The sequence below is a fragment of the Phasianus colchicus genome, chromosome 10 (assembly GCF_987193195.1).
Source record: "Phasianus colchicus chromosome 10, bPhaCol1.hap1.1, whole genome shotgun sequence".
Taxonomy (NCBI): Eukaryota; Metazoa; Chordata; class Aves; order Galliformes; family Phasianidae; genus Phasianus; species Phasianus colchicus.
This window is the reverse complement of record NC_143445.1, coordinates 1,919,432-1,944,647: the sequence shown is the minus strand read 5'-3', so window position 1 is coordinate 1,944,647 and position 25,216 is coordinate 1,919,432. Positions and strand designations below refer to the sequence as shown.

Here is a 25,216-nt window from a genome sequence, read left to right as displayed (position 1 = left end):
GCACCAAAAGTAACGCCTCTTACTTATTTCCATGGAAACTACAACAGATACAAAGAGCACAATAATCCCATGTGATAGAGCAAATTCTCATCTACACAATTCTATTTATTTCTCAATGTAGTCATCACCATTCTTTCTGCATGGGGGAATTCAATCCCACACCTCTGCTCCATCCGCACTTCCTTATCAGCTGCCATTCTGTCAGACTGCCCCTCTGCTGCCATCTGTCACACAGCAACAACACGCAGCGGTCTACTGGAGTTCAGGTTCAACCTCTGCTGCCATCTGCCAACATCTGCCACTGATGCCATGGGCCAGCATCATAAATAGGAGGCATTTTTTTGGAGCAGCCCTGGTATTTTGCGTGTGCTACCATCGCAGCTTCATACTGCTAACTGGTAAACAGTGGTGAAACTGCCCCTGAGCAAAGTCTACCACTACAGGCTCTCTGAAAGGCTACCAAACGTTCCCCATCCACATGGAGGTGCCTTGTTTGTTTGAAAGCAGCACAGTAAAGTGCTGCAGCTATCAGCACAGAGTAACACATTCTGCAGTGTTTTTCTCCCCATCTGACCTGAGAGTTAATGGCAGCCACAAACCAGCTCCTGGACACGTGCAGGAAGCTCCTATTTCTCAGCAGACATCTCCCCCAGAATGTGTATTTTAGACTGCTGATTGGAAGAACAGAGTTGCATTCAAAATAATGCTATTTTATTTATAAGCTGAGAACAGCAATTCCCAACTTTTTTTTTCCAAGAACTGAAAGAGAAACACTTCTCTGTTTCTTAGGCAGTTTCCATTAGTGAACATAACACACAACCAGTGAGGAGACTGCTCTGTTGCAAGGAGCTCATTTGGGCAGAAATGCCAGAACATTCGGTCCAATGGCCTCTGAGCCTGGTGAGGGGCTGAAGGCACTGCAGAGCACTCAGCAAAAGGAGTCCTCCTGTGTCATGTCAGGCAACGTGGGACTGAATGCCAAAGCTGTGCTTCTTTACCACAGTAAGTTTCTTTCTGGGAAACAGAATAAGGGTCTTTACAGGTCAGACTGGAGGTAAATAACTAACTTCTGTCTATGCTGTGACAAGGAGCCTCTGGGTAAACACCTCAAGGAACCTTCCCCAGACTGAGGAGTTTAGATTGCTAAGTGTGGTAGAAATGCTGTACTTTCAGGACTTCAAAAGCCAATATGCCTGGAAGACCAAATTTATGCTTGCTTTAAAATTACTGTGCAAGCCACATTACACACAACATATGCAGGGACTTAATGAAAAAGATTTCCATGTTACTTTTTTACCCGTGAGAATGAGGAGTAAGCTGAAGCAAAAACATTATAGAAAAGTGTAGGAAGGAGATCCTTGCATTATTTCCATAAGTACCTACCTGACAAATTTTCAGGCTCTATTTTAGGAGATTAATCTCTTTGTACAATCCATGGAAACAGAGCAGAACCAGGACAGCAAAAATATCCAACCACATGCTGGCCTGTGCAAAACACAGCAAGCTAGCCTTGTGATTCCCATTCTTTGCACTGTATGGCATTACACAGGAACTGTTTTAAGTCCCATCAGCTCTCCAAGGTCACACTGACCACCAGGACTACCCTGCAGATTCCCCCTCTCTGGTAAGGCAGAATTTCTCCATGCAGAACATTTTGGCCATCCACCTCTGGCGTTATAGGTAATCTTGTGAGCTATTTCAAGAATTCCCTATACAGAGCACACTATAATTTGCTTACATAGACAGTAACTTCCAAAGCACAACTTGCACAGGTGGAAAGAGCAGTGCACCACTTGGTAGTTCTCTGCAGCCTGGAAAGGCCAGCTCATCAGTCAGCACTTCACACTCAGACTCAGCTCAGGGCCCTGCCATGAAGCCCTGACAGACTTGGTGCTTATCACAGTCAGCAGCCCCTGGTAAACTATACTGAATGGGAGGGGAAGTTCCCATGCAAATTCAGTGCCCCTCATCTTCAGGTGAGTGACTTCCTTTTAATTGGTAATGAAGATGATGCTAACAAGTCTTGAAAGTACTGAGCGTTTAAAAAAATGCAAACTTGCAGATTCTGCTTAAGCAGCAAGGAAATTCATTGTAGAATTCCACAACATAATGGCAACAGAAAGCAGAGCCCAGGCACAAATCCCTGCAGTAACTCAGTGTCCCAGCCATTGGCTAGCCCATGGATAGAATGGGATGAGACAGGGATCAGGGCAGAGACACAGGGGGCCACAAAAGAAGGCAGAAAGTGCTGTCTGTGCAGTTACCTCAACACAGCCCAGACCAGCACTGTGGTACAGCTGCTGCCAGCCTGTGCAGCTGAAGGTGGGCACCTCGTACTGGTTCTGAGCTCCTGACAGACACGTGCTGCAAAGCACCTTGTTACGATCTAAGGAAAGGTGCCAGAAGAAATCAGAGTACTAACAGTGTCTTCTAAAATGAAGATCTGGAAAGCGTCCAGAGAGATCCATGCAAATGGTGTATTTTCAACCGCAGCATTTCTGTAACAGTTTTCTATTAATCATCAATCGCTGGTTTAAATCTTGTCTGCCTTTGCTATAAACAGAAACAGACCATGCAGCAGTCATTCCTGCTAAATACGTTGTGCCCCGAAGCTGCAGCTTACCTTACTCTTTAAACAACGCTATTTCTCCCTGTGCTTAATACAAAGAACAGTGCAAATATGGCAATGCTGTTATTTATTTGAAAGGAGAATGGAAAGGTTAAAGGCAAACACCATATAAACAGTTACCTATAGACAACAATGGTGTGCTTTCTGCAGTAGAAATGGAGAAGATGATATTGTCTCTTCCCTCGAGAGATTTCATTTTGACTGCAGCAGAAGCGACACAGAACAGCCATAAATGGCACATACAGCAAAGGAGCACACTTTGAGCTGCCCTTATTTCTACACGGTGATTATGCCCAGACTTCAAGGCACTCGTATTTTCTATCTGTGTCTGTGCACAGGGTTTTAGAGTTCAGAGCTGTATGAAGAAGCATATTTTACAAAGGCTGTGTACAACACCGTACCGCCAACACCAATAGGTGGTGCTTGAGGTGAAACAATGCTTGCAAAATCTAGCTCCTCCTTTAAGAACTGTTTCAAATTCCTGGCTTATGAAAACAAGCAAAGCATGCAGAAAGGACCAAGAGCAAGCTGCAGGAGTTAATGACTTGAAGCCCGTCTGTTCACGTCAGGCTGACAGGCAGCACGGGCAGGGCTAGGAGCATCTGCACAAGGTAACCTGTGCATTTTCCTTCTTTGCTTCTGAAAGATATGCATGTGGAGTAAAACAGCCAATTCAATAGCTAGCGGCTGAAGACGAGGATTTCCTCAGGTATGTCTTGAAGTTAGGTGCCACAATCCCACACTACGTGGTTGAAGCTGCAGGGATGCAATGTGGAACCACTTGCATTTGCAGAGCTATTCCTCTGAGCTTTGCGGATAAGCAGGTGGGCATTCAAATGCAACAGCTACCAGCTGCACAAAAGGGGACAACCGAAGTGTTTTCACAGCACAAATGTCTCTTCTGGCTTTGTTTTCAACTTAGGATAATTTTTGGCTTTATTAAATGCCAAATGAATAGCCTTGCACAGGTTTTGCTGTGTAGTCCTGTTGAGGTACAGAATTTTTATTGAGATTTGTCTGTGTTTTTGGATGTGTTCAAGCCTGCCCTATGACAAAAAGCACCTTAGCGCTAAAGCAATTGCACTGGTAATGAAAGGCACAAAAAGAGGCAAACCTCATGAGTAACAACCCCAAAACTATCCCAAGGCAGCACAGGACATTTACAAAAGACACAGTTGGGATCTGAGCACCTTGTTTGCAATAGCTCTGTATCATCCCCACAAACCCAGGCAATTCTGCCATTGCAAAAAGGGAAGAAGATGGTCTCCTCTGAGTACCACTGCTGCGGCACCAAAGCACTGCCACTTGTTGCAGCAGCTGGAAGAGAACTGCAGGTTCATCAACCTCTTCCCTTTTGTTGGTACAGAACGTTCACATCCAAAATAACCCAAGCAGCTTAAAAAACAGCAGGCAAATCTCATCCATCATTTCTCAACATGGGGATTCTAAAGGTGGCATGGGACCGCCAGGCTTTGCTGTCCAAAAGATGAATGGGATTAACACAAGGAACAAAAAAGCAATGCTCTGGCGGAGCCTCATATGCATCACTGCATCGAGCAGGTTTGACAGATGACCAAGTGCTCCCCATGGCTACCTTCTAGACACACTTGAGTATAGCAAGAAATCCAGGAGCTTTTCTAACCCACAGCACCAGCCGTGCAGTGCCTGGTGGCCTAGAGTGGGGGCAAAACACTCTTTTTGCCACCCTGCCCCAGCCCAGCATGGCACCCAGTTTTCTTCACTGTGTGCAACCACCCCCCTGGAAATGGGTGTATGGAGTGTAACTACCAGGAGGGATTCGGTGCATCACTGTTACTGGGCACCCCAGTGCACACCACTCGCAGGACAGACACAACTCCCTGCCCCAGGGTGTGCTCACGGCACAGCAGCTGGTGGAATGTTCCATTTTAGCTTCATGGTCCAAACTGACAGCACTGAGTTAAAGGCCACAGAACCAACCCTTTATTTTCTCTCTTTCCTGCCATTTGTGTTCACAACTGGTATTTAAACCCCAGATACATCTGCCCCAAACCAAGTGATTTCCTGCCATGCACAGGATTTAGTTGGAAGTCAAGCAAGCAAGCACACAAGCCCCACCAAATGGATTCACTGACAACAGCCATGTTCTGTGCCCCTCTATTCAGCTGCCCTGTGTTTAAATGAGAACACTAAAGCCAAACTTATGCACCCACCTCTGCCTTGGACTCAGTGTTCATTTACTGTAGGACATCTAACAGCTCTCCTGGGCTTGCTGAGAAAAAATGATTCCTTAGTCCCTTAATCTACAATCTATTTCATGTAAATTTTACACACAGAGCTATGCAGGGTCATTAAAAAAAAAGCAGAATTTATCAAAATTCCTGTAAGCTGGATTTGTTTCATGGCTTATCTGTCTTCATGAAACCCACTGATTGCTGAAACATCAGGTAACACTTTGAGATCAGCCCTTAAGCAAAAATGCACTTAGAACCACTTCACTCTATTGATTTTGATCTTATTTTCATGTTGACTCCCCATGCCCCTGCAGCACAGCACCCAGCAGCTCATCTGCAGCCTTGCTCCCCACTGGAAGCACTCCTACATTTCACATTTGTGTCACCAGGAGATTGGCCCATGTGTAAAAGCAGATATTTCCCACCAAGATGCCGCCCTGGAGATCCATTGCTAAGACACTGTAATGGATATATGTGAGTATGGAAACGTGCAGCTTTTTTTTTTTTGTTTTTAGGAGAGTTTCATAAAGCGTTGGTTCAGCAGCCAGAACCAGCTCAGTGACCAGGCTGCACAGAAGGGGATTTCCCATTAAGATACATGACAAATTGAGAATTTCTGTTGACATAAAATAGGCTTTTCTCACGCTGTGGGAAAAAAACAGTATATTATCTCTTTGTAAATTGGAGTAACTGAAAAGAGGATTATGTGATTCTGACATGGACCTTTCCTCCCTCCTTTCATTACAGGCTTACATGCAGTTCCCAACGCTCGGCTCCACAGCAGCTGCAGACCAGCAGGGGCATTTTGCACCCAAAACACTGCAGCCACGTGCCCGCACTGACCAGCTGGGCACGGCTCAGGCTCACAGGCTGCTTTGCTACTTGCACACTAGAAAGGACGTTGCTGGCAAAATGCTCGGGCTCTGCCTGATCCTGGCCAGTAGTGCAACCTAGTTTCCCATCTCACCATCAGTGAAAAATCATTGCATCTATTCATGGTCTGCACTGAGGGCCTGAAAAACAGAAAATAATTTCATGCTAAACTACGAATCATGCAAAACTTAATTCTCACTTAGCACCACCATAACTATAAAGTCTCAATTATTCAGCATTCCAGGATGTTCATTTGTAGCAGAGCACAGTTTTTAGCTTTTGAGGCTCCTTATGGCATCCCTGCACATTTTAATCTACCCAGCCTCTGCTGGCTCACCAGTTTAGGAACAGCTGGATCCAGTTGGCAGACTTCACCTTTCGGGTGTAGGACAACATAGCCCAAGACACAGCAGTGGGAAATGCAAGCCTAAATTTGACTGGCACAAGGGAAGAGTCCCATTTTATCCAAGTCCTTTTTAATCTCCAATTTCTCTCTTACCACCCTGCATCACCAGTTTGTATCTGCAGAAACTCACAAAGCTGAAGAACTCTGAAGAGTGAAACCATACTATGGAAAATGAAGGAAATTAGGAATTCTGAACACCAAGTTCTCAACACAACCTTGAGCAAATCATTTCATGTCGTAGCAACTTCATTTCCCAAACCACAAAACAGGCCAGCAAATAGCTCTGCTGTTAACTTTATTTGAACAGCTATTGTTAAGTCTCTCTGCATACGTGTCACAGATGGAAACTCAATGACGAGTTACATATATAAATAAATATATATAAATATATATGCATATATAAAGTATTTGAGTATCTCACTATGCCGATGCTCCAACATGGCAAAGAAGCAATCGTCAAATTAACATTTAATTCATGACAGTAGCTCTGAAGTGTAACACCATGAGTTCCCTAGGAATAATTAAAGCCCACAGCAAGTCAGGGTCTTATTTAACCAGCAGTGACCAGTCCAGCCTTAGTGCTGGTCACTGACAGTAGTCCCTTCCATTTTAGAGCCTAGAGGAAAAGGAGGAAACAATTATCACATAGAGGCAGAAGATAGCAAGATACTTCACAGTTGTAAACGACCTATGGGAATGCAGGTCCTAATAAGCCTGAAAAACATTGCATAAATGTCTTCAGCTAAATTTGTTAGCTCTGGATGGAGCACATTTCCTAAATGCTTAATTTTGAAATTACCTCCCAGAGGACTTTCTCCAGCCTTTCTTAAACTATTAAAGGCGGGCAGCCCAGGCCCACACAGGAACCCCCAGCGAGGAAATATTTCGTTAATTCAATTGCATAATAATGATGGATTTTGAAAGGGATGACATGTGGAGACTGCTGAGGAACAGCAAATAAAAGTGAGGGGCATGTCTTAACCAGAATTCCCTGGGCACCAGGAAGGTCAGGCCAGCAGTGCGCTGCAGCAGCTGTGCCAGCCAGGACAGCACGCAAGGGATGCTCTTGCTCAAGTGCTCATGAACATGTCTGCAAGGCCAATGGGTGTGCACACCCCAGCAGGCTGCTCACACCATGGGCAAGCTCAGCTGCCTGCACCACAGCCAGCTTGGCTCGTGCCACCACACAGCTGGTTTGGGCAGGCTAATAGACCACTAATAGAAATCAACATGCTGAAAGTCAGCAATGAAAATGAAAGCAATACTTCAGTACTGTTTGATAACATGGACACAAAGCAGATGATACTACCTAAAATACTTTGTAGAAGTATCACAGCTAAGGATCCTCCTAGAGGCAGAGCCCTGACAATCGCCTGCCCACCTATCTTACATCTTACAGTAGCGGACGCCCAGGGACCGCTTCAAACTAAATGAGCAATGGAAGTAATTAGAAAGGAAATTAATTCCAAGAAACTAGAGTCTCAACAGCAGAAAGAGAATGAAGAAACCATAATTGCAGGCAAAGGGGCAAAGTGACAACCTATCCATTTTCCTTATTAAAAAAAAACACAAATTGTAAAAAAAAAAAAAAAAAAATCCCACAGTTGGCATGGGGCAAAGATGCCCTGAAGAGCTGATCATTACTGCCCCTTATATCCCCCTATGGGCTGCAGAAGCCTCGCTTTTCACTTTCTCTGTAAGGAGGATGCCTGACATGATTCTGGAGGCGATGGCCAGGCCTGTTCCTGCCCTGCAGCGCCCAGCATTCCTGCCACAGATTTATCTCCTGCAATGAAATTCAAGGAGATCGAAAATTGAAGAAGAGCACGTGAACTGCACTGTGATGTCGCATGCCCGGTTTGACAAAATGGGATCCGATATTTTAGGTGGACAGACCTCTTCATTTACTTACTCTGTGACAGGATGAAAGAACTGGTGTGGTAATTCATGTGCTATATTTCTCTGTGCTGAGGAAGGAGAGAAAAGGTGCTTGAAACTTCCTACTACACTGAGCAGTGTTTACTGTGCAGTCCTGAAGGGAAAGGACAAAAAGGCTGTTTAACCCTGATGTACCGGTAGCCACAGATTCTTCAGTTTAGGAGAGCACTCCGGGGCAATCACGGTATTTCTACAGTAAACAATTACAATATTCTCCCCCTATTCCCTCACTCTTCCTCCAGAAGCTGTGTCAGCTACAAAGGCTGCTGAGCCATGCAGTGTTGGGGTGATGGGTATCCCTTCTCTCAGGCTTTCCTCCCACCACTGACATCTGGCTCTGTACATGCACAGTGAAGGCAAGCACTGAGTTCACTTTTAGCTCAGTTGTCAGCCTGCTGTCCCGATGCCAGGGCAGCTGTGTGCCTCAGAGCTGAGTGGCACAGGAAGGAAATATCCAGCAGCCCCACGTGGCCCTGCCAAGCTCACGGAGATGGCTCCATCCCAAGCAGCAGAGGAGTGTCTATGCAGCTGCTGGGCATCACAAAGGCTTGATCAGATGCAAGCCCTTATGGGTGGACATGTGTAGCCAGGCAGGACACTTTTGTTTTGCTTGATCACTGATGAACCAGGCAGAGGAAGCACACTTCAGAAGCACACAGAAACCCAAGCCACAGGAGGTTTGCTGGGGAAGAGTCTGGTCCTAACAGCAAGGTCTCTGGGATCAGAGGCTTCTGGGACATGTTTTATTGCCTTGAGCTACTGACAGCCTTCTGAGGCACAACACAGTTGAAATCCAGGCAGGCAGCTGCTGCCAGAGGAAGCAAAGGAATGGCCCCACAGGCTGAGTCCACCTGCACATGCATGCGCAGTAGCCCACTCCCCTCTCTTGAGGGGCAGACCCAAGTTCAGGGGCTGCCCTCTCCCTCTCTGCAGTCCAGGATGCTGTCCCAGGCAGGCAGCTTGAAAAGAGCAATTTTCGTTTGGTGAATCTTTCATTTCACTTTCTCTCAGCCCTCTCCTGCTCACTTCCCCTTACACAAGCACAAAGTGCTATCTTATCTCTTTCCAACACACCCCCATTAGAGAGAGAAGCCGTGAGCATGGGCAGATCCTACACACTTAATCTCGCACAGGTGCAGAACCTCAAGCAAGTGCCCACTGTGTCGCCATGATCAGCCCAGAGCCTATGAAGCTGCTCGTATCTACGGGCCATGCATGCAAAAGGACGTGGCAGAAGCACAAGGACTGACATTATGCTCTGCTCAAAGTTAGCAGGGAAATTGTAAACCCGTGGCTCAACTCTGTTGCAGAGATTTCTGCCTCCAGAACCATTAGTGCATATCCTAAACTCAGCAAAGCTCAAACACAGACTTTGTGTGTGACAAATCAGATTTTCACCTTATCAATCGTGGCAAAAGTGCTTCACAGCTGTGAACCACAGTCAGCCCTGGTGGGGTTGAAAGCAGAGAAGCCCAGCCAGCCAGTTGGTTGGGAAGCCCCATCCACTACCATCCAGACACGCACGAAGCAGCAGAACCCATTGGTCTAGACTTGTGGCTTCTTTGCATGAGATTGGTGTTTAGCCAGCAAAGTGACAGACAGCCCTGAGTGTCTGAGCAGAGGTTAGGATCTACGATCAGGTTGCATTTCAGAAGCACATTTTAAAAGGAACTCTTAACTCCCAGCCTGGAAAAGGTGGAGAGTTTTTCCTTATGAATTATAGATAAGCTCTCTGATGCAGCAAATGCCAAATATCCTCATAACCTGATGCTCAGCTAAATGCAAGGGAAGAGGTAGGAAAACCACGCAGAGACAACTCATTTTCCAATCTGATGTGAGTTGACAAAGATTGTTTAGAAGCCAAGGGCCAGACTTTCAAAAGTACTCCCACAAGAATCTTAACAAGTGGTTAGGCCTTCAGACAGCTCCGCTCTGATTCAGGCACATAAATGAGGTGGACAAATTAAAACAAAACAAAGCAAAATTCATGCTGAGACAACAGCAGCTGTCTGTGTCCACAAGCAGCTGAGCACGACAGCTGAGAGGGAAAGAGGGGCCGCTGGGGAATGCCTGGGCTGCGGTGCGTTTGTCAGAGCTGCCCGGCTCCATTGCTCCCACTTGCACAGCTCCAGTGACACTGCGGGGAGGCATCCCCCTCCTGCTGCGAGGTGCTGCTGCCAGGAGCTTGGCACAATCTGCCATGGGAACATAGCTGGAAGAAGGCACCTCGGACACAGCTCCAGAAAATACGGTATCGGGGCAGAAAGCTCAGATATCCAAGCAGCCTCGGGAATTAACCCCTGTTTTGGTGTGAAGGATGAAGAGCCTCATGAGATCTGACAGCTCAAACATTACACTGCTGCAAACAGACATCCCAGCTTCTGCAGATGTCCACAAAGGGCTGTCAAACAGCTGTTCCATGGAGGAATATGAGGAAGCTGCCCATAAGAAAATACTTAATTCATACCAAAAAGGCAAGAGTGAAAGAGCTTGGCAGATCTTCTGAGGGTAAAGCTACATACTCCGCTTATTGAATTTCCCAGACTTTCAGTGTGGTAGAGTTGAAAGGCCCTGTGCTGGCCTGCCAGAGCCCCGAACCAGCCAAGCTCAGCCCAGCTGCTGCTGCTACAGCAGCACCAGTGAGCAGCAAACTGTGAGAGAAACACAGCTTCCCTGGCACAGCACAGGCATTTGGGCAGTGCCTCACAGCTGTACAACACCAGTCAAGGAAAAATTATACTTCAGTATTTCATCTGAAAAAATAAAATGCCATTTAACAGCAATGTCAAGGATGGTGGTGTTGTAAAAGCTGTAAAAGCACAAGACAGAGAGAAAACCTCCCTGAGAGTGAACCAGTGTACCCTTCTGACCATGGAACACAGTGACAAGCTGCTAGAACTGCACAGCTGCTGTCTCACAAAGAAAGACCGGGGAGTTCTTCTCCCTGGTTTCATTTCTAATCTGTACCAGGACACCAGCAACACTTCTTATCTCATCTGTCAGTTCTTCTGTTTTGGCCTTTGCAGCATCTTATGGCTGGTGGTGTCTTGAGGACACGTGGATCAGTTTATCAAGTCTCTGTGCAGGAGGCTGAGTGGGATATTGCAGGACTGGTTTTCATGATCCAGCTGTCCTTTCCAACTCCATATCCTTATGAGGTAACCTGTCAGACCTAATTCTTCCTGTCTGAAGCACGAATGAGGTCAGTACGAACCGACCAACCATCAGCTACACTGCAGAAAACAAATTCAAAAGAAGCACAGCTACATGGAGAATTAGTTTCTGTGCACATTCAACTCAACAGGACAGCTCACTACTCTGCCTCTTGCCAGATGGATTTTACAAAACAACTTTCTGAGCTGCTCCAATCATGTTTCCTTATCAAGCAGCAGCCCTGCTTGTTTCTGCAAAGCCTACTCCATAGAGAGTCCTGAAAATAAGAGATAGGCCCTGAACATCTGTCACCTGGGAGGTTAGCTTAGATTGTTTTTAATAGTTTGTGGTACTCATAACTGGTTTTAAACTGACAAGGGAAAACGATAAAAAGAATGAGATCTGTGTTTCTGAGCTCACATCAAAGAGCAGCTTTAAAGAATGAGTAAAAAGGCTGTCAAAATAGGAAGGCTTTACCCAGCAGCCTAACAAAACAGGCTTCAAACAGGCAAGAAAGAGTGGTTCTAAACAAATTAACCAGATAGGGAAAGTGTTGGCTGAAAAGTAAATATTTAGCAGGGCCCATTTCTACTAAAAGAAAGCTCAAAAAAAAAAAAAAAAAAACAGATCACAAAGGAGATGTTTTTGCTGTAGAAAGGACAACCGTAGGATTTGGAAGTACTTACAGTTCTTTTCTGCACTACTGACTGCGTTAAAGTCATCAGCCTGAGATTGGCTCTCCATTACACTGCACAGCGTACAGCCTATTCACTCCGTGACACGAATTTCTCCTGCAAGGCTTCTTTAAACTTCCCTTTGTACCCCCAGCTTTTTAACTGCTATCACAAACCTTCAAGATTTAACCCCGGGGGACAAAGAAGCAGTCTCCCGATACAAAGATTAATGCCATTCCACAGAGAAGTGCAGACACATGAATTATCCCCGAGGCTTTCACTCTGCCGAGCCCTCGCCCCAGCACGGCACGGCAGGTACCTGCACACCCGGCCCGGGAGCAGAGCCGCCTGCTTGCTGCCCTCGACACCAGCAGTGCACACAGCAGTGGCAGTTTGGAGACCTTCTCCTCCTCCATGCTGAGCTACGTCAGAGCAGATGGTGCTCGGTGCTTCTATCTGGAGCAGTACTCAGCAAACCCAGAAATACTTTCTCTAACTTGTCTCTGACATTTCCTAGACTAGCTCAGCCTCACGCAGAAGCATCTCCTCAATCACTGTGCTTGAAAGGAGCCCACCAGAAGCAAAAAGCTGCTGACAGAGACCATTTCTGTGGCCAACCAACATCCCCCAGATCCCCCAGCTGCTCAGAGGAGCTCCATTTGTGTTTGTAAGCAGCACCATTACAGCCATCTGGTATCGTATCCTCCCCCTTGGGCATTTCTTTGGGGAAGGGAGGGTGTGAGCAGCTCCCCAAACCTTGAACTATCTCATGAGTACAGCTCCTTACCATTTAAGGCAGATGATCCAACTGCAGAAGAGTCGTGTATGCTTGCATTCTTTTTCAGTTTAAGACAGACAAAAGAAAGTGTTTCTTACATAGTGGGTGGTGCACTTCTGGAGCTCGCTGCTTTGGGCTTTATGGAAGCAGACAGTATGCAGCTGGTGGGACAACAGACCAGACAGGTCCATGGACAGCAGGTCTATTAATGGGTTAGGAAGGGATGTGCTTGCTGATGTTGGGAAGTACCAAGCGAGAGACCTCAGAAAGGTGCCATGATCACACTCCCTCCCTGATGATATCATGGTATCACTATGAGAGCTTGCACAGCTGGGCAGACTGAGCTGGGACCAATCACCATCCGAGCCCTGCTGCTGTACCAGCGTTAGGCAAAATCCATAGTCGAAAGCACAAGTAAGACCCTGAAGAAGAGCTAAATTAGCCTTCTTCATTGTGCCTGAGCATCTTGCACACCCACCGAAAAGCAATGCTTGTCTCAGCAGCAGGTCCAGGCACACACAAGATGGTCACACAAGCATATTAACGCACAACACAGGGGTGGGTGGGAAACAAATTGCCCCACGCAACCATTTTTAAGCCCAACTTGATGTGTTGCGTGCATGATTACTGCAGAAATCAACATGGGTAATTACGGCCATCTGTACCCATTACTGCCATTTGTATGTGTACTCATGGCAACTGCACGTTAGTTAGGCATGCCACTGCACAAACATATTAAATAGCTAATTAAAAAAACACAAACCTTCACTGCTTGGGAGGAGCCCATCACCAACTAATTACCAGAACACATTTTCTCCATCTGTCAGGCAGTTGCCCTCTCCCCAAGGTGACCAGGGAAGATGCGCCTGGCCGGCAGTCCCACGGCTCTGCTGTGGCTGGGAGCTTCTTGTGCTCGGGCCTTCCTTTGTGTGGCAGTGCTTTCAACCGTGGCTGCTTCTGAAAGCACAGCACTTCCACAGAACAGAGCAATGCTTTTGGATTACTGCAGGTGACCCCTGGATTAGCAACCCAACACATCCACACACAGCAGAGCCTAACTGCCTAATGGGACAGCAGAGTGAGCAACCCAAAAAGCGCCTCACCATGCTGGCTTCTCTTCTGGCTCTTTTTTCTACAACAAGCTACTAATGCAACAGCAGATTATAAATACACAGAGGACGGCTGTGCCCCAGTGCTTCACTGACATATGGTTCTGTCTTCAGTCAGAAGCTGTGGATTTAAATTTAGGAATGGAGCAGGAGGTTGGGTTTCAAAATTCCAAGATAAATCCTCACAGAGGAGGCAGTGAGACCAGAATTTCCTCCCTCTGGTCTAGCCTTAAAGCAGATGGGAGCACGGAGTCAGTGCTGTTAAGCAGACCGCAGCGCTTGTGCAGCTCTACGATGCCTTGCCCTGCTTTGCAGCTGCTTGGGAGCTCTGCAGCTATGGCCCTTGGTGCCAGGTGCTGCTTCCCTGGCACCCACACATCCAGGCTTTTACTGGAAGGGCAAAATTTATTGCAAGTCAATAGCTAGAGCAATTTCTTACATTACGGCAAAGGCTGCCAATACTCTCCCTTGGGTTGAATCAGCATTTTCATTAGCTGCCCCTTCCTTGTCAGAACGAGTGTTGGTGTGAAGGGACAATCAGCTACAGGCAGAACAGCATTGCTCATTTTTCAAGTCTTCTGACAATCCCTGACCAGCCCCTTGATTTCTGCAGCGTTAAACACATCCTCTACGCACAGACACACATTCCTTACGCTCTCCTCTAAGCACTGTTTACCACTGTGTAAAGCACTGGGTCCAGTACCTTCTAAACCAAGGAAGATGCCTTTAAAGAAGCTTAATTCAAATGTGTTCTGAGGAATGCTGTCTTCTCCCACTCCTCTGACCATGCTGGGCAGGCTGCAGGAGCTGCTCCTGGCCCCATTCTCCTCTCCAGCATTTTCCTCTCTTTGCACTGCTTGACCACCTCGGCCTTATTGAAACAATGGGAAAAAATAAAATAATAATCTAAACTAAACTCTCCATCCTCTGTCCTTCAATCATATGAGAGGCGGTAAATACACTGAATTAAGTGCAAAGCAAGCAGTATTTTTATTTGGTTAATTAGAATTGCTCATCAAATGAAAACAGAGGAGTGCTTGACTGCAGGACTGGTACAGGTAGTTGTTGCATAAGTACATTCCTGCATATTTGGCTACTTTAGGAGTATTTTTTAATTAACAGTTTCTCCTTGGCTAAAGCAAACCACAGAGAACAAGGAAAGAGGAGTTTCACACAAGGACACTGCCGGATCCCTCCACTGCCAGCTATTTTTTTCTTCAGGGAGGATTTTAAATTAAAAGCAGATTGCCTTCATTAGCGTTTCCAGAAGCTGTGTAACTGCCAAAGCTGACAGAAACACAACTGCGATCTGCAAATTTGGCAAGTGGCATTTTCTCTGTCTACAAATGGCGGGTAATGTCATCTGCATTAAGAGGGCCTGTGTGAGGGCCACGGCGCGAAGAGAACTCCTTCCCTAGGAGTGGGAGAGCATCTCCGCAGGAGCAGCTCAGCGAGGCGGGGAAGGCCTGGTAGTGCTTTTACCCTCCTTCAAACTGACAGAGCCACACACCTCCAGCCAGCCCGGGTGCAGAGCAGGCAGCAATTCCTACCTTGGCTTGCACGCTGCTGCACACACCCTGCAGAAGTACCAGCTCACACCAGCACCTGACTCTAACCTTGAGCTCAGCACTCGGGTACTCCACAGCACTGGCTCATATCCCCAGAAGAACTGCAGGACCCAGCTCTCGTTCTGCAGTCCGACTCGCTTCTACCTCATGGTGAACAGAATTCATTCTCCTTTGAACTAAGCACTAAGTGATGAGTTGACAATAATTAAACTGAAAGATAGAGATTAAAGGAATTTATTGTTACTTGATCTGCTAAGTAAATCGTTTAGAAACATGTAATCAATAAGTAATGATGAAGTAAAATTAAAAACAAGCTCTCTTCCTTCAAAAAAAAAAAAAAAGAAGCCAATGGGCTCATAAAAATCCATTCAGTGAGGCCCATACATCTTGTTAAGTTGAACAGCACAGCATTTTAATAAACGAAAAAAAAAAAAAAGACTATCCATAATGAGCATCGAAGGCAGAGTGTGGCCCTAAATTATGCTGCTCCTGTTTATCATTCACATACTGCAGGACTGATGAAGATTTATGGTCGCATTGTGCTAAGCACTGTATAGTGAAATATCGTGAAATGGTGAGATATAGTACTCCAAGAGTTTATAATTTAAAGACAAATTACAAAAGCAAGATATTATAGTCTGAAGACAGTAATGCACAGATGGGGATTGGAGATACAGAGAGATTGAGCAACTTGCCCAAGGTCATCTCAGATGCGTGCCAAAGCACAAAACTGAACTCAATCTCTGGAGTACCAGCACAGGTCTCATATAGGAGAACATTTCTCCTCCTCCTCAATTTCACTAGACGTCATATTTCATAAGCTAACAAGTAAATTCAAAAGTTGAAAAAGTCTTCACACTGATCAAATAAGAATTTCTCCAGCTCCAGTTTGTGCCAGCCACTTCCCATTCTGCCCCCATGCCTGGCTCCATTTGCTCTGTTCCAATATATTCAGCAGTTAGAAATTCGCAGCACGATTTCCCCCAGCCTTCTGTCTCCCAGCCTTCACTCCTGAATGCTCTACAGACCTGGCTCTCACCACTTCCCGTTGTACTTCACACACTCAATCTAGCACCCCAGCCATCTCAGTGGTCTCTGCTGAGCTTCCCCCTGTACAGCCACATCTTTCTTTTACGCATAGCCAAAACAAGTCCTTGTGCTCCAGATACCAGCCTTAGTGATGTGACATGCTCAAAGCAGTCAGTGATAGCAGGATAACACAAGACATTGTGTTGCTGGACATACACACATCAGCGGATATATTTAGGAATGCTAGTCCTAAACCCTGTCAAGTAGTGTATTGGTAACTGTGAAAAATAATTAATCTGTGACTGTGACAGGAGAAAATGCTTCAGTGCAACATGAACAGTAGTGGCAGAGCTACTTATTAAGGCATAACTCAAGCCCCCAGACAGCTGATCTGGGATACTGGGACAAACAATCCCGCAGTTAAACACAGTGGCTTTCTTTCTTGGCTTTCAATGGAAACGTGCCCAGTACCTGAAGGTATCTGCTCTCTATTCTAAGTAGGGCGCAGTCACAGAGTACTCTTGGCCAGCACCTGTGAAGATTTACTCGTTAACATTTCACCTTAATTTAGCCCTACAGAAGTGCTGTCATTTGTTGTTACTTGTCAATTTGTTTTAGGTTTCCTCTGGAAATGTCATCCCATGGAGCAGCAAACTCATCAGTGCAGTGATCCTGGCACGGACAAGTTTACCTAAACAAGGAATCTTCCAGTGAAACTCACCTCTCTCACACCGCAGCTAACCAAGTAGGATGCTCACCAGGCAGCCTGGAGGCCATTCACTCCCACACCCAATTCCAAGTCCCCATGCCTTTCACATACCGTCACCGAACTGAGCTCTAGCTCACAGAAGAATTTAAGCTGCACTTTCCACATCCAAACCCTTCCTGCCCCTGAGATCGGTGGGTAGCAGAGACAACTCAATCACTGCCACTATCAACAGATCAAATAAAATCAAATGCAGCTTCTCAAGACACAGCACGTCCAGCAGTCACTGGTCCCACAGAGCCTCCAAGGAGGACAAAGGCAGACGCTCACCCAGCTGTGGCACAGCCTGTGACCGCTGCCCTGGGAAGCAGCTCCATGGCAGTGCTGAGGAACAAGCAGCTTTCCCTGCTCCTGCTCCCTGTGCTAGCTGGGACCCTACTAGCTGATGCATTACAGAGATTCATGCATGTATTTATGTAACATCATGTTATCAATTTTGCTTATCTGGGCTTAATTGGCAGTATATGCTAGCAGCAGTTGAAAGGTCAAAGGCCAAGTGGAGCACTTCCCTGACCTCTGCAGCACGCCCTCTGCCCCACAGCACAGCAGCCACCCTCCCCTCAGCAGGACGGGGCACAAGCAGCCCCTGGGGGCTGCAGCTCTATCAGCGAGACTCCTACACACGGGTTCCCAGTATTGTGCAGCCCTTCCCCAAATTCACAGCAGATGGGACCGCAGGACAGCCAGGCCTCAGAGAGCCTCCCTACAGAAACACCCCTCCTCCCCTGACATCCGAGCCTCTGGGAGACCTCCCACAAATGAGAGGGGAGTGAGAGTTCTGCAGGACGGGTTTGGTATTCTGTCACAGAGCCAAGCAGATGTTTGAGAAATATAAACTGTTATACGACTATTTTAAGCTCATGCAGCTGTGCAGGACAAGGAGCTGCATCGCGAGACATCGCTGCTCTCCTGAGGTGCTCTCATACCTTGGGACCCCATCCACAGCTTAGCAAACCAAACTTCCCCAGTCATTCACACTATCACATCCCCTTAGAGAGTTTTTAGTAGAGGAAACCACTGGAAAGAACCGGAGGGGCTTTTCCAGGTTCTCACTGAAAACGTGCATCCAGATGGGGACCACCCCGCCATCCTCGCACCGCGCTGCACTGCTCAGCTCGGCTGCGAGGCAGCAGAAAGAGAGCAGACGAGGTGTGCAAAGCCCTGCCACCTGTGTGCCACCCTGCGTGCGCTCAGCCCTCGCCCTGGGCTCTCACTGTATGGCCAGATCTCTGCGGGCTTCACCGCAGCACCACGAGCACAGAGCAGAAGAGACTGGTGAAAGAGGCTTCTTTCTGATCCGTATAAAAAATAAAAGATTAATCTTAATTTCTTAAGGCACTTAACAACATTCTTATTTATGAACAAGAATTTACAACCAGTGGAATTTATGTAGCGTTATGTATTTCAGAAATAGGCTGGCCTGCACCAGCTGAGAGGTAAGACTTGGGTAACGCCGGTGGAAGCATGCCAACTAAATTACACCGCATGGTTTTACAGTCCCATAAAATACCAATCTTTTTGCAAGCCAAAACTGTTTGTCATAGAGAATTTCATTTTAGCCATATAAAAGATTGACTGAGTGTATAAGTACTATCGCATTGCTCTGAAAAACCACAGTAAAACTTGTTTTCTTTTTTTAATACTTCAGAAGAATGCATAGCAATTTTAACAAGTGCTTTACTCACGTTGCTAGCAGAGGAGTTCCTAACAGCTGAACAGCTCTGTACTTGTGATTCATGCTGCACCGCAGATGAAGAGGCACAATTACATTAGTTTTATAATCTCTATATGGTCAACACAGTTGTGATTAATGTATTTTCTAGAACACAGAGCTAGGGCATTGCGGGTAACTTTTATAGCACAGCCCACTTCTTCCAATTTTATGGGGAGAAAAGCTTCCCATGTCTGAAAAATGCCAAGTAAAAGAGGAGCCCGTTGCTGGACATGTCACTGACCCAGCTCACAGCCCTGGCATGTAGAAACAGGCATTTTAGGTGCCTGCAGTCTCAAGCTTTGCTATTTTTTGCAAAACAATCTGGAGTGGGGGTAACCCAATTCCCTGGGAATCAAGTGTTACCTCAAGATGGGTTTCACCTGCCAGGGATACAACGTTCTGGGCAATAGAACATCACAGTATGTAGGCAACACATCACAAGAGGGCATTCTGTCCTCCACGTGTGTAAAATTAAGATAAAAAAAAAAGGAAAGGAAAATCTTGGCTTGCACAGAATTTTGTATTTTATTTCTAACACAATGGCATCTAAGGAAACTTCTGCAAACTGCAAAGGACAGTGCAATAATCTTAATCCTCTGCTGCTTCCTGCAGCGTTTAGGGTCCCACTTCTCCAGGTCTTGTCCCATCACAGTGAGACAGACCTGCTCTCACGGCTGTCAGGAGGATGCTAACAATTCTCACTGAACAGACAGGAAAGCACAAATGCAACATTTTCCAGGAGGATTTGAGGACAATGAGTGTCAGCCCTGTCTCGTTCCATGCAATCACACAAGTGAAGGTGCATCTGCCCCCCAGGCTGCTACAAAACCACTCTTCCCTTCTTATACTGCAGTCAGGCAGTAAAAACATGGAGGAGAAGTGTTGAAAAACACAGCATAACGCTGACCTAACTTACTTATTACTTATTACTCCATCCTGCCTTCGCCTTCCGTACCAGACCTGATACAGTGTGATGCTCCCCTCCCCAGTCCAGCATGCAGCAACAGGCATGGTGCAGAGCCTGTGCCCAGCTGCTGCTGATGGGTAAGTGCTCCATGCCCCCTCCTTGCAGCACTGTGCTCTGCAAGGGAAATAAAACCTTTGGCTCTAAACACACATTTTTGATAATCAAGATAGCAGCTCCCTCCCTTGTTTAGTTAAGTCAAACCACACTTAATTATTGAAATTACCCAGTGGAATACATCTATCCTGTCCTCTCAATGTGAGACAATTGTACCGACAGCGACACAACATTAAACCAACAGCTTCACAAGCCCTGCCAGAAGCCACGCGTCTCCCCCCAAACGCAGCCGGCGCAGAGAGAACGACTGGCATCTGCTCTGCAAAGCCAGGCACCAACAGGGCAACAACAGGAAAGGCAGGGCCAAAGTGAGCACTGCAGCTTCACAGGTGCTGGTGTGTGGGCATCTCCAGCTATGCAGGCACACACATTTTCTGGGAAACATCAGTCTTCATCGTGTTCTGCTTCACCAACAAAAGAAGCTGCTGAAATAGTTTTGTCAGACAAGCTGATAAGGATAATTACGTGATGAGAGCTTAGTCATTCATATTGCCGTGACAGAGAAGCAGATTCTCTGAAAAATAACATCACCAACAGAAAACCTTGGTGATTCTATGATTCATCAATATCTGAGCACAAAGCTTTCCAAATTTCAAATGTAGCAGTGCTGAGGTGCGCCGGCACGTGCTGCTCCGAGGCACAACAAGCCACCAGAGGGAGCCCATTTTTCTCCATAAATCTGATTTTCATAAATTGTTTTGTATGCACACATTCTCAACTGACAAATTAACACAAAGTGTGTATGAATATGTATATTTTATTTTAAACTTGCATAAGTTATATGAAAAGGGAGTTGCACAGTTCAAGCAAAGCCTACTCCAACATTAACACCAACGTATTTGCCAAATGGAGGATTTCTCAAAATTGAGCATGCTTTGATTCACCAGGAATAATTTCCCAAGCACAGCAGGCTAAAGAGGCGACTCCGATCTGTCCTTAAATCCATGAGCGCACACAGGCTGGGACTGCACCCAGGGGCTCCCACACAGCAGCTGGCCTTGAGCCACTGTTCCTGCCCTGTGTGATTACAAACCAAGCCCAACCACAACCTCAGAGAGGCTCCCCTTCCAATCCTGTGGCACATACCCTTCCTTGGGAAAGGAGGAGCCCCGAATTTATTTTCTGTACCATAGGCACAGGTTTGTCCATCTTTGTATTTATGCCTTTCATACTGCAGCTGCCAGAATTTAAAATGCTACCAGTATTGGCTTCCATCACCACCTTCACATTCCAAAAGCCTTGTCAAGTCCAGCCTTGCAGCCAGACCTGTTCTTTACTCATCTAACATTCCTCCAAACAACTCCTTACACATGCACTTGACAATGTTTTCCTTACAAAACAGAATTATGCAGCCTAAAAGGACCGGAAGATGAAAACAAATTGTTTGACCTACTTTCAGCAAAGGAACTGGGGAAGCACAATCCTGAGATACATAACTGGATCAGCAGTGATGCTGCCTGGGTTTCTTCTGTGCCCTTCTTTTAGTGCATTACATTCATCCCTGCGTCAAGCACTTCAACCTCAGGGTAAGGCAGGCCCAAGGATTAATCACAGCAATGAACAAGTCAAAGCGAGGGCCAAGCACATCCACATCAAATCACAATTCTCAAGTATTCTCAACTGAGGTAGAACTACCTCAGCTTGAAACACTGCAGAGCATTATCCATCCTACGCCAACAATGCTAAGAACTCCGCAAGGCAGCAGTGACAGCTGGATGCTCTCCCCAAAGACAGAACTCTTGCAGGGACTCTCTCTCATCACAAACCTCACAACCAGCCCTCCAGCACGGGCCCGAATGGGTACGTCCAGTCCAGTCACAACTCAGGGGACCTGCGATAGCACACACGTAGCAAGAACGGGAAAGCAGAAATAGATGTTTGCCAGCGGAATCAAGACAAAACAGAAGAACTGATAGATCTTGAACCATTTTCATGTATTTTTCAGAAATCTTGGAAGGGGAGTGTGGGTCACCCAGCCAGTGGGCAGGAACAATACTGTGCACAGGAAAACTTAGCTCGAGTTAGTCTGGTGTAGGGAAGTGCATGGGGTAACTTTCCCAAACCCAACAGTAGGGAGCACTTCCCCAAGCACCAGAAACTTCCTCTTGCACAAATCTGCACCTGAGAATTGAGTGGATGCAGGCCTGTCAGGAATACTAATATGAGAAGATACTTCTTTCGTGTTTGGGAGTTTTGCCATGGACTTCAACGTAATGAGATATAGCATGTTCCCTAAACACACTTAAGAATGGTACCCAACACATTTAAAGCACTTAGATGTGTCACCATGTACAACATTAGCAGAAACACTAGCAGTGTTCCATGAGAAACGTGGTATGCCAAGAGCCTATCCCTGAACCAGATGTCCATCTGCTACCCAGCTAATAACCACATCATGGTACAACTGACCTGTACCACCTTCCGCTGAGCTGTGGGGACTTCGTGTTACTCATCATGCTCTTAAATCATAACAAAGAATACAGATTAGAAAGTGTAGAGTACATAAAGAAGCTAAAACCAACACAAACACGGCCATTTCAGCCTGCAACACACTAACCCCTGGGAAACCAAGTCTTGGAGCAGTGAGCAGCTGGGCTGGTAGGACAGCAGTGCGCGTGGTCCAGCTGAACGACAGATTCTGAACTGCACGATACCATACTTACATGTGGGGACACCACAGGAAGGGCTTGAGATTCTTCCTTTAGGAGACAGCAAAACCAGCGCTACCTCCTGCCCTACCTGCACAGCTGCTGCGAAGCACAGAGCTCACACAGCACTGTGCTCCAGTTCCGGCTTTAAGTGCACTGGGTGAGTACCACACCAACAGAAAAGGCCATTCCTGGATGTTTATCAGCGAGCAGGTACAGAAAATAATTACCTATGAAAATCATCAACTCCATTAGCAATTGTTAAGACTGGGCTAATAACAGAGACCTGCTGCTGTTGATATATGGAACCTTTTTCCCCGTAGGTACTTCTTCGTATTACTTACCAGGAACATTCCTCATTTTTTCACAGCATTTATCTCTAATTTCCCTGTAAAGCAACACTTAGAGATGTTCAGTTAGATGCTGCAATTTTACATACTATTCCTTAAGGTGTTCCAAGCCCTTCGGAAATAAAACTCCTGGTTCCTATAAATCTTGGTGCCCTTGGTCACCTTCTGAATGGCAGTGGTTGGAGGGGACACGGTGATCCACACACTGCTGACGTGGGACACCTGCAAGCACAGTGCTGGGACGCCTTGTGCCTGCCCTTGTGGTGCTGCTGCTGCACACAGTGTCACTGCCATCCCAGTCAGCCTTCCAAGGACTTCCCACGTGAAATGTGACTGTAATAATGAGATGCAAATTTATAAGAAGCCACTTTCTTGCTTAACGGAATTACTGTTCCATTAATAGTGATGCTCAAACGATTTTGAAATTGCCTGCTGTTTCACCTCAAGGACTGCTCATTTTGTTTTGGAAATTCAGTCTCGGTTTCTTGACAAAGAAAGTATTAATTTGTTCACATTTGTGAGATATTTATACGGTTCAGCCGTATCCATTCGCAGGTCGGATCCCTAATCTGTTCCCCTGGAAAACAATGCAATGAAACGCTCCACATAGGGCGTTCTGTAGCTTAAACGTGAGCTACAAACTGCAATCTTCCTGGGGTGTCCCTGTGGGTCGGCTTCAGCACGTACGCCTGCATGTTTTATGCTTTGTCTGTAGAAGGAAGCTCCCACAAGTGGGGGGAAAGCTCTCAGATATGGGTCACGTGTCAGTGTATCAAAACTTGTACGTGAATTAAAAAAGAAAAGCAACAAAGCCTCAGTATCTGCCCTGAGCTTATATTTTTGTCTCTCAGAGGAAGGGAAATGAACAGAAGAGTTGGGGGGAAAAAGTCCAACAAAAAAAGAAACAAACCAGCAACAAACCAGACTCAGAGTATTCTTCGCTAATTCACAGATCTTCTGTAAGGAAAAAGAAATCATCCAGGATTTCTCAAAGCAGCCACAAAACCAAACGCACACCGATGCAGGCTGCTCAGCCTTCCCTCCGCGCTGCACAAACTTGATACACGGTCGTCTTTCTCGCGTTTCATTTTTACTGACAAACGCCCTTTCTGGCTTTGCAGCCCATCCAAAAGACTAAGTCAAGCGATCCTCCTCTCCCATAACCCTGTGGTATTTCCCAGCTCCCAGTCCCATTTCTTTTTGACTATTCTGCTTTCTAAACCCAAATCCCGAAACCCTTTCAGCCGCGCTCAAAGCAGAAGAAAAGAGACAATGAAAGCGCCCCGCAGGCGCGGATCGCACGCTGCGCGCACCCCGTCCCCGCGCTCCGCCGCTGCAAACCCGCGCGCACCGCCCGACCCCCGTGCGGACAGAGGAGCACCGCAACGAGCTCGGCACGAACCGCTCGGCTCCGACTCGTCGCTCCAAACTCCGGCCCGCCCCGAGCCGTGCCGTCCCCCACCCCCAGCCCCGGCCGCGGCCCCCTCCGCCCCGCGGGACTCACCGGAGATCTCGGCCTGGGGCACGCCGTTGAGGCTGAAGCCCTTGGCCCCATACAGCTGCCGGACCTCGGCGCAGCTCCTCGCCTTGCTGCCGCTGTCACCGCGAGCCGGGGCGGAGGCGACACACAGCAGCCAAAATCCCCACGGGAAGAAACGCATCCTTCTCCGCTGGCCCCGCCACCTGCCGCGCGAAGGGCAAAGCCAAGGTCCGGCGGAGGGGGCCCCGGCGCCGGGCGGAGCGGGGTCCGGGCAGCCCCGGCGGGACGGCCGGCGGCCGGGGGGCGACGGTCTCTCGGGCGCTGCCCGCGGCGTGCGGGGAAGCTTCGGGCGGCTCGATCCGGACGCCGCGGAGAGTCCGAAGAGGGGGCAGCGATCCAAGTTTGCCCGGGCCGGGCCCCTTCCCCGCCGCGCTTCGAAACCCCGAAGCGTGACCGCGGAGAGGGCTTTTGTTCTTAGCGCGGCCGCATCCCCGGGCGGTCCCGCCGCGATGCTGCCGGCTGCGGCGGCCGCCGGGCCGAGCGGAGCGGGGCGCGCTGCCGGGCTGCTCCCGCGGCTGAGCCGAGCTGCGCCGGGCCGTGCCGGGCTGCGCCGCGCCGCTCCGTGCGCGCCGGCACCGCTCCACCTGCGCGCCGAGCCGGGCGGCGGGCGGGGAGGCTCCCGAGCGAGGCAGGGCTTCCCCCGCCGGACGTGGCATCACGCCGGGCCGCGCCAATCCCGCGCGGGGCGCTGCCCCGCCCCGGGCCCGCGCTCCGCCCCGCGCCACCGCCCCGCGCCCCCGCCGCAGG

At 47.6% G+C, this 25,216-nt stretch overlaps 1 protein-coding gene across 1 annotated transcript in view; it reads right to left on the bottom strand.

Moving 5' to 3' along the window:
- Positions 1-24,925, bottom strand: part of GPC1 (glypican 1) — a 162,908-nt gene extending 137,983 nt beyond the window's left edge. The window contains exon 1 of the mRNA XM_031605023.2: positions 24,434-24,925. Coding sequence (XP_031460883.1) covers positions 24,434-24,590 — 157 coding nt within the window. The 5' untranslated portion in view covers positions 24,591-24,925. The remainder of the gene's footprint in view (positions 1-24,433) is intronic.
- Between the last annotated feature and the right edge of the window lie 291 nt (positions 24,926-25,216).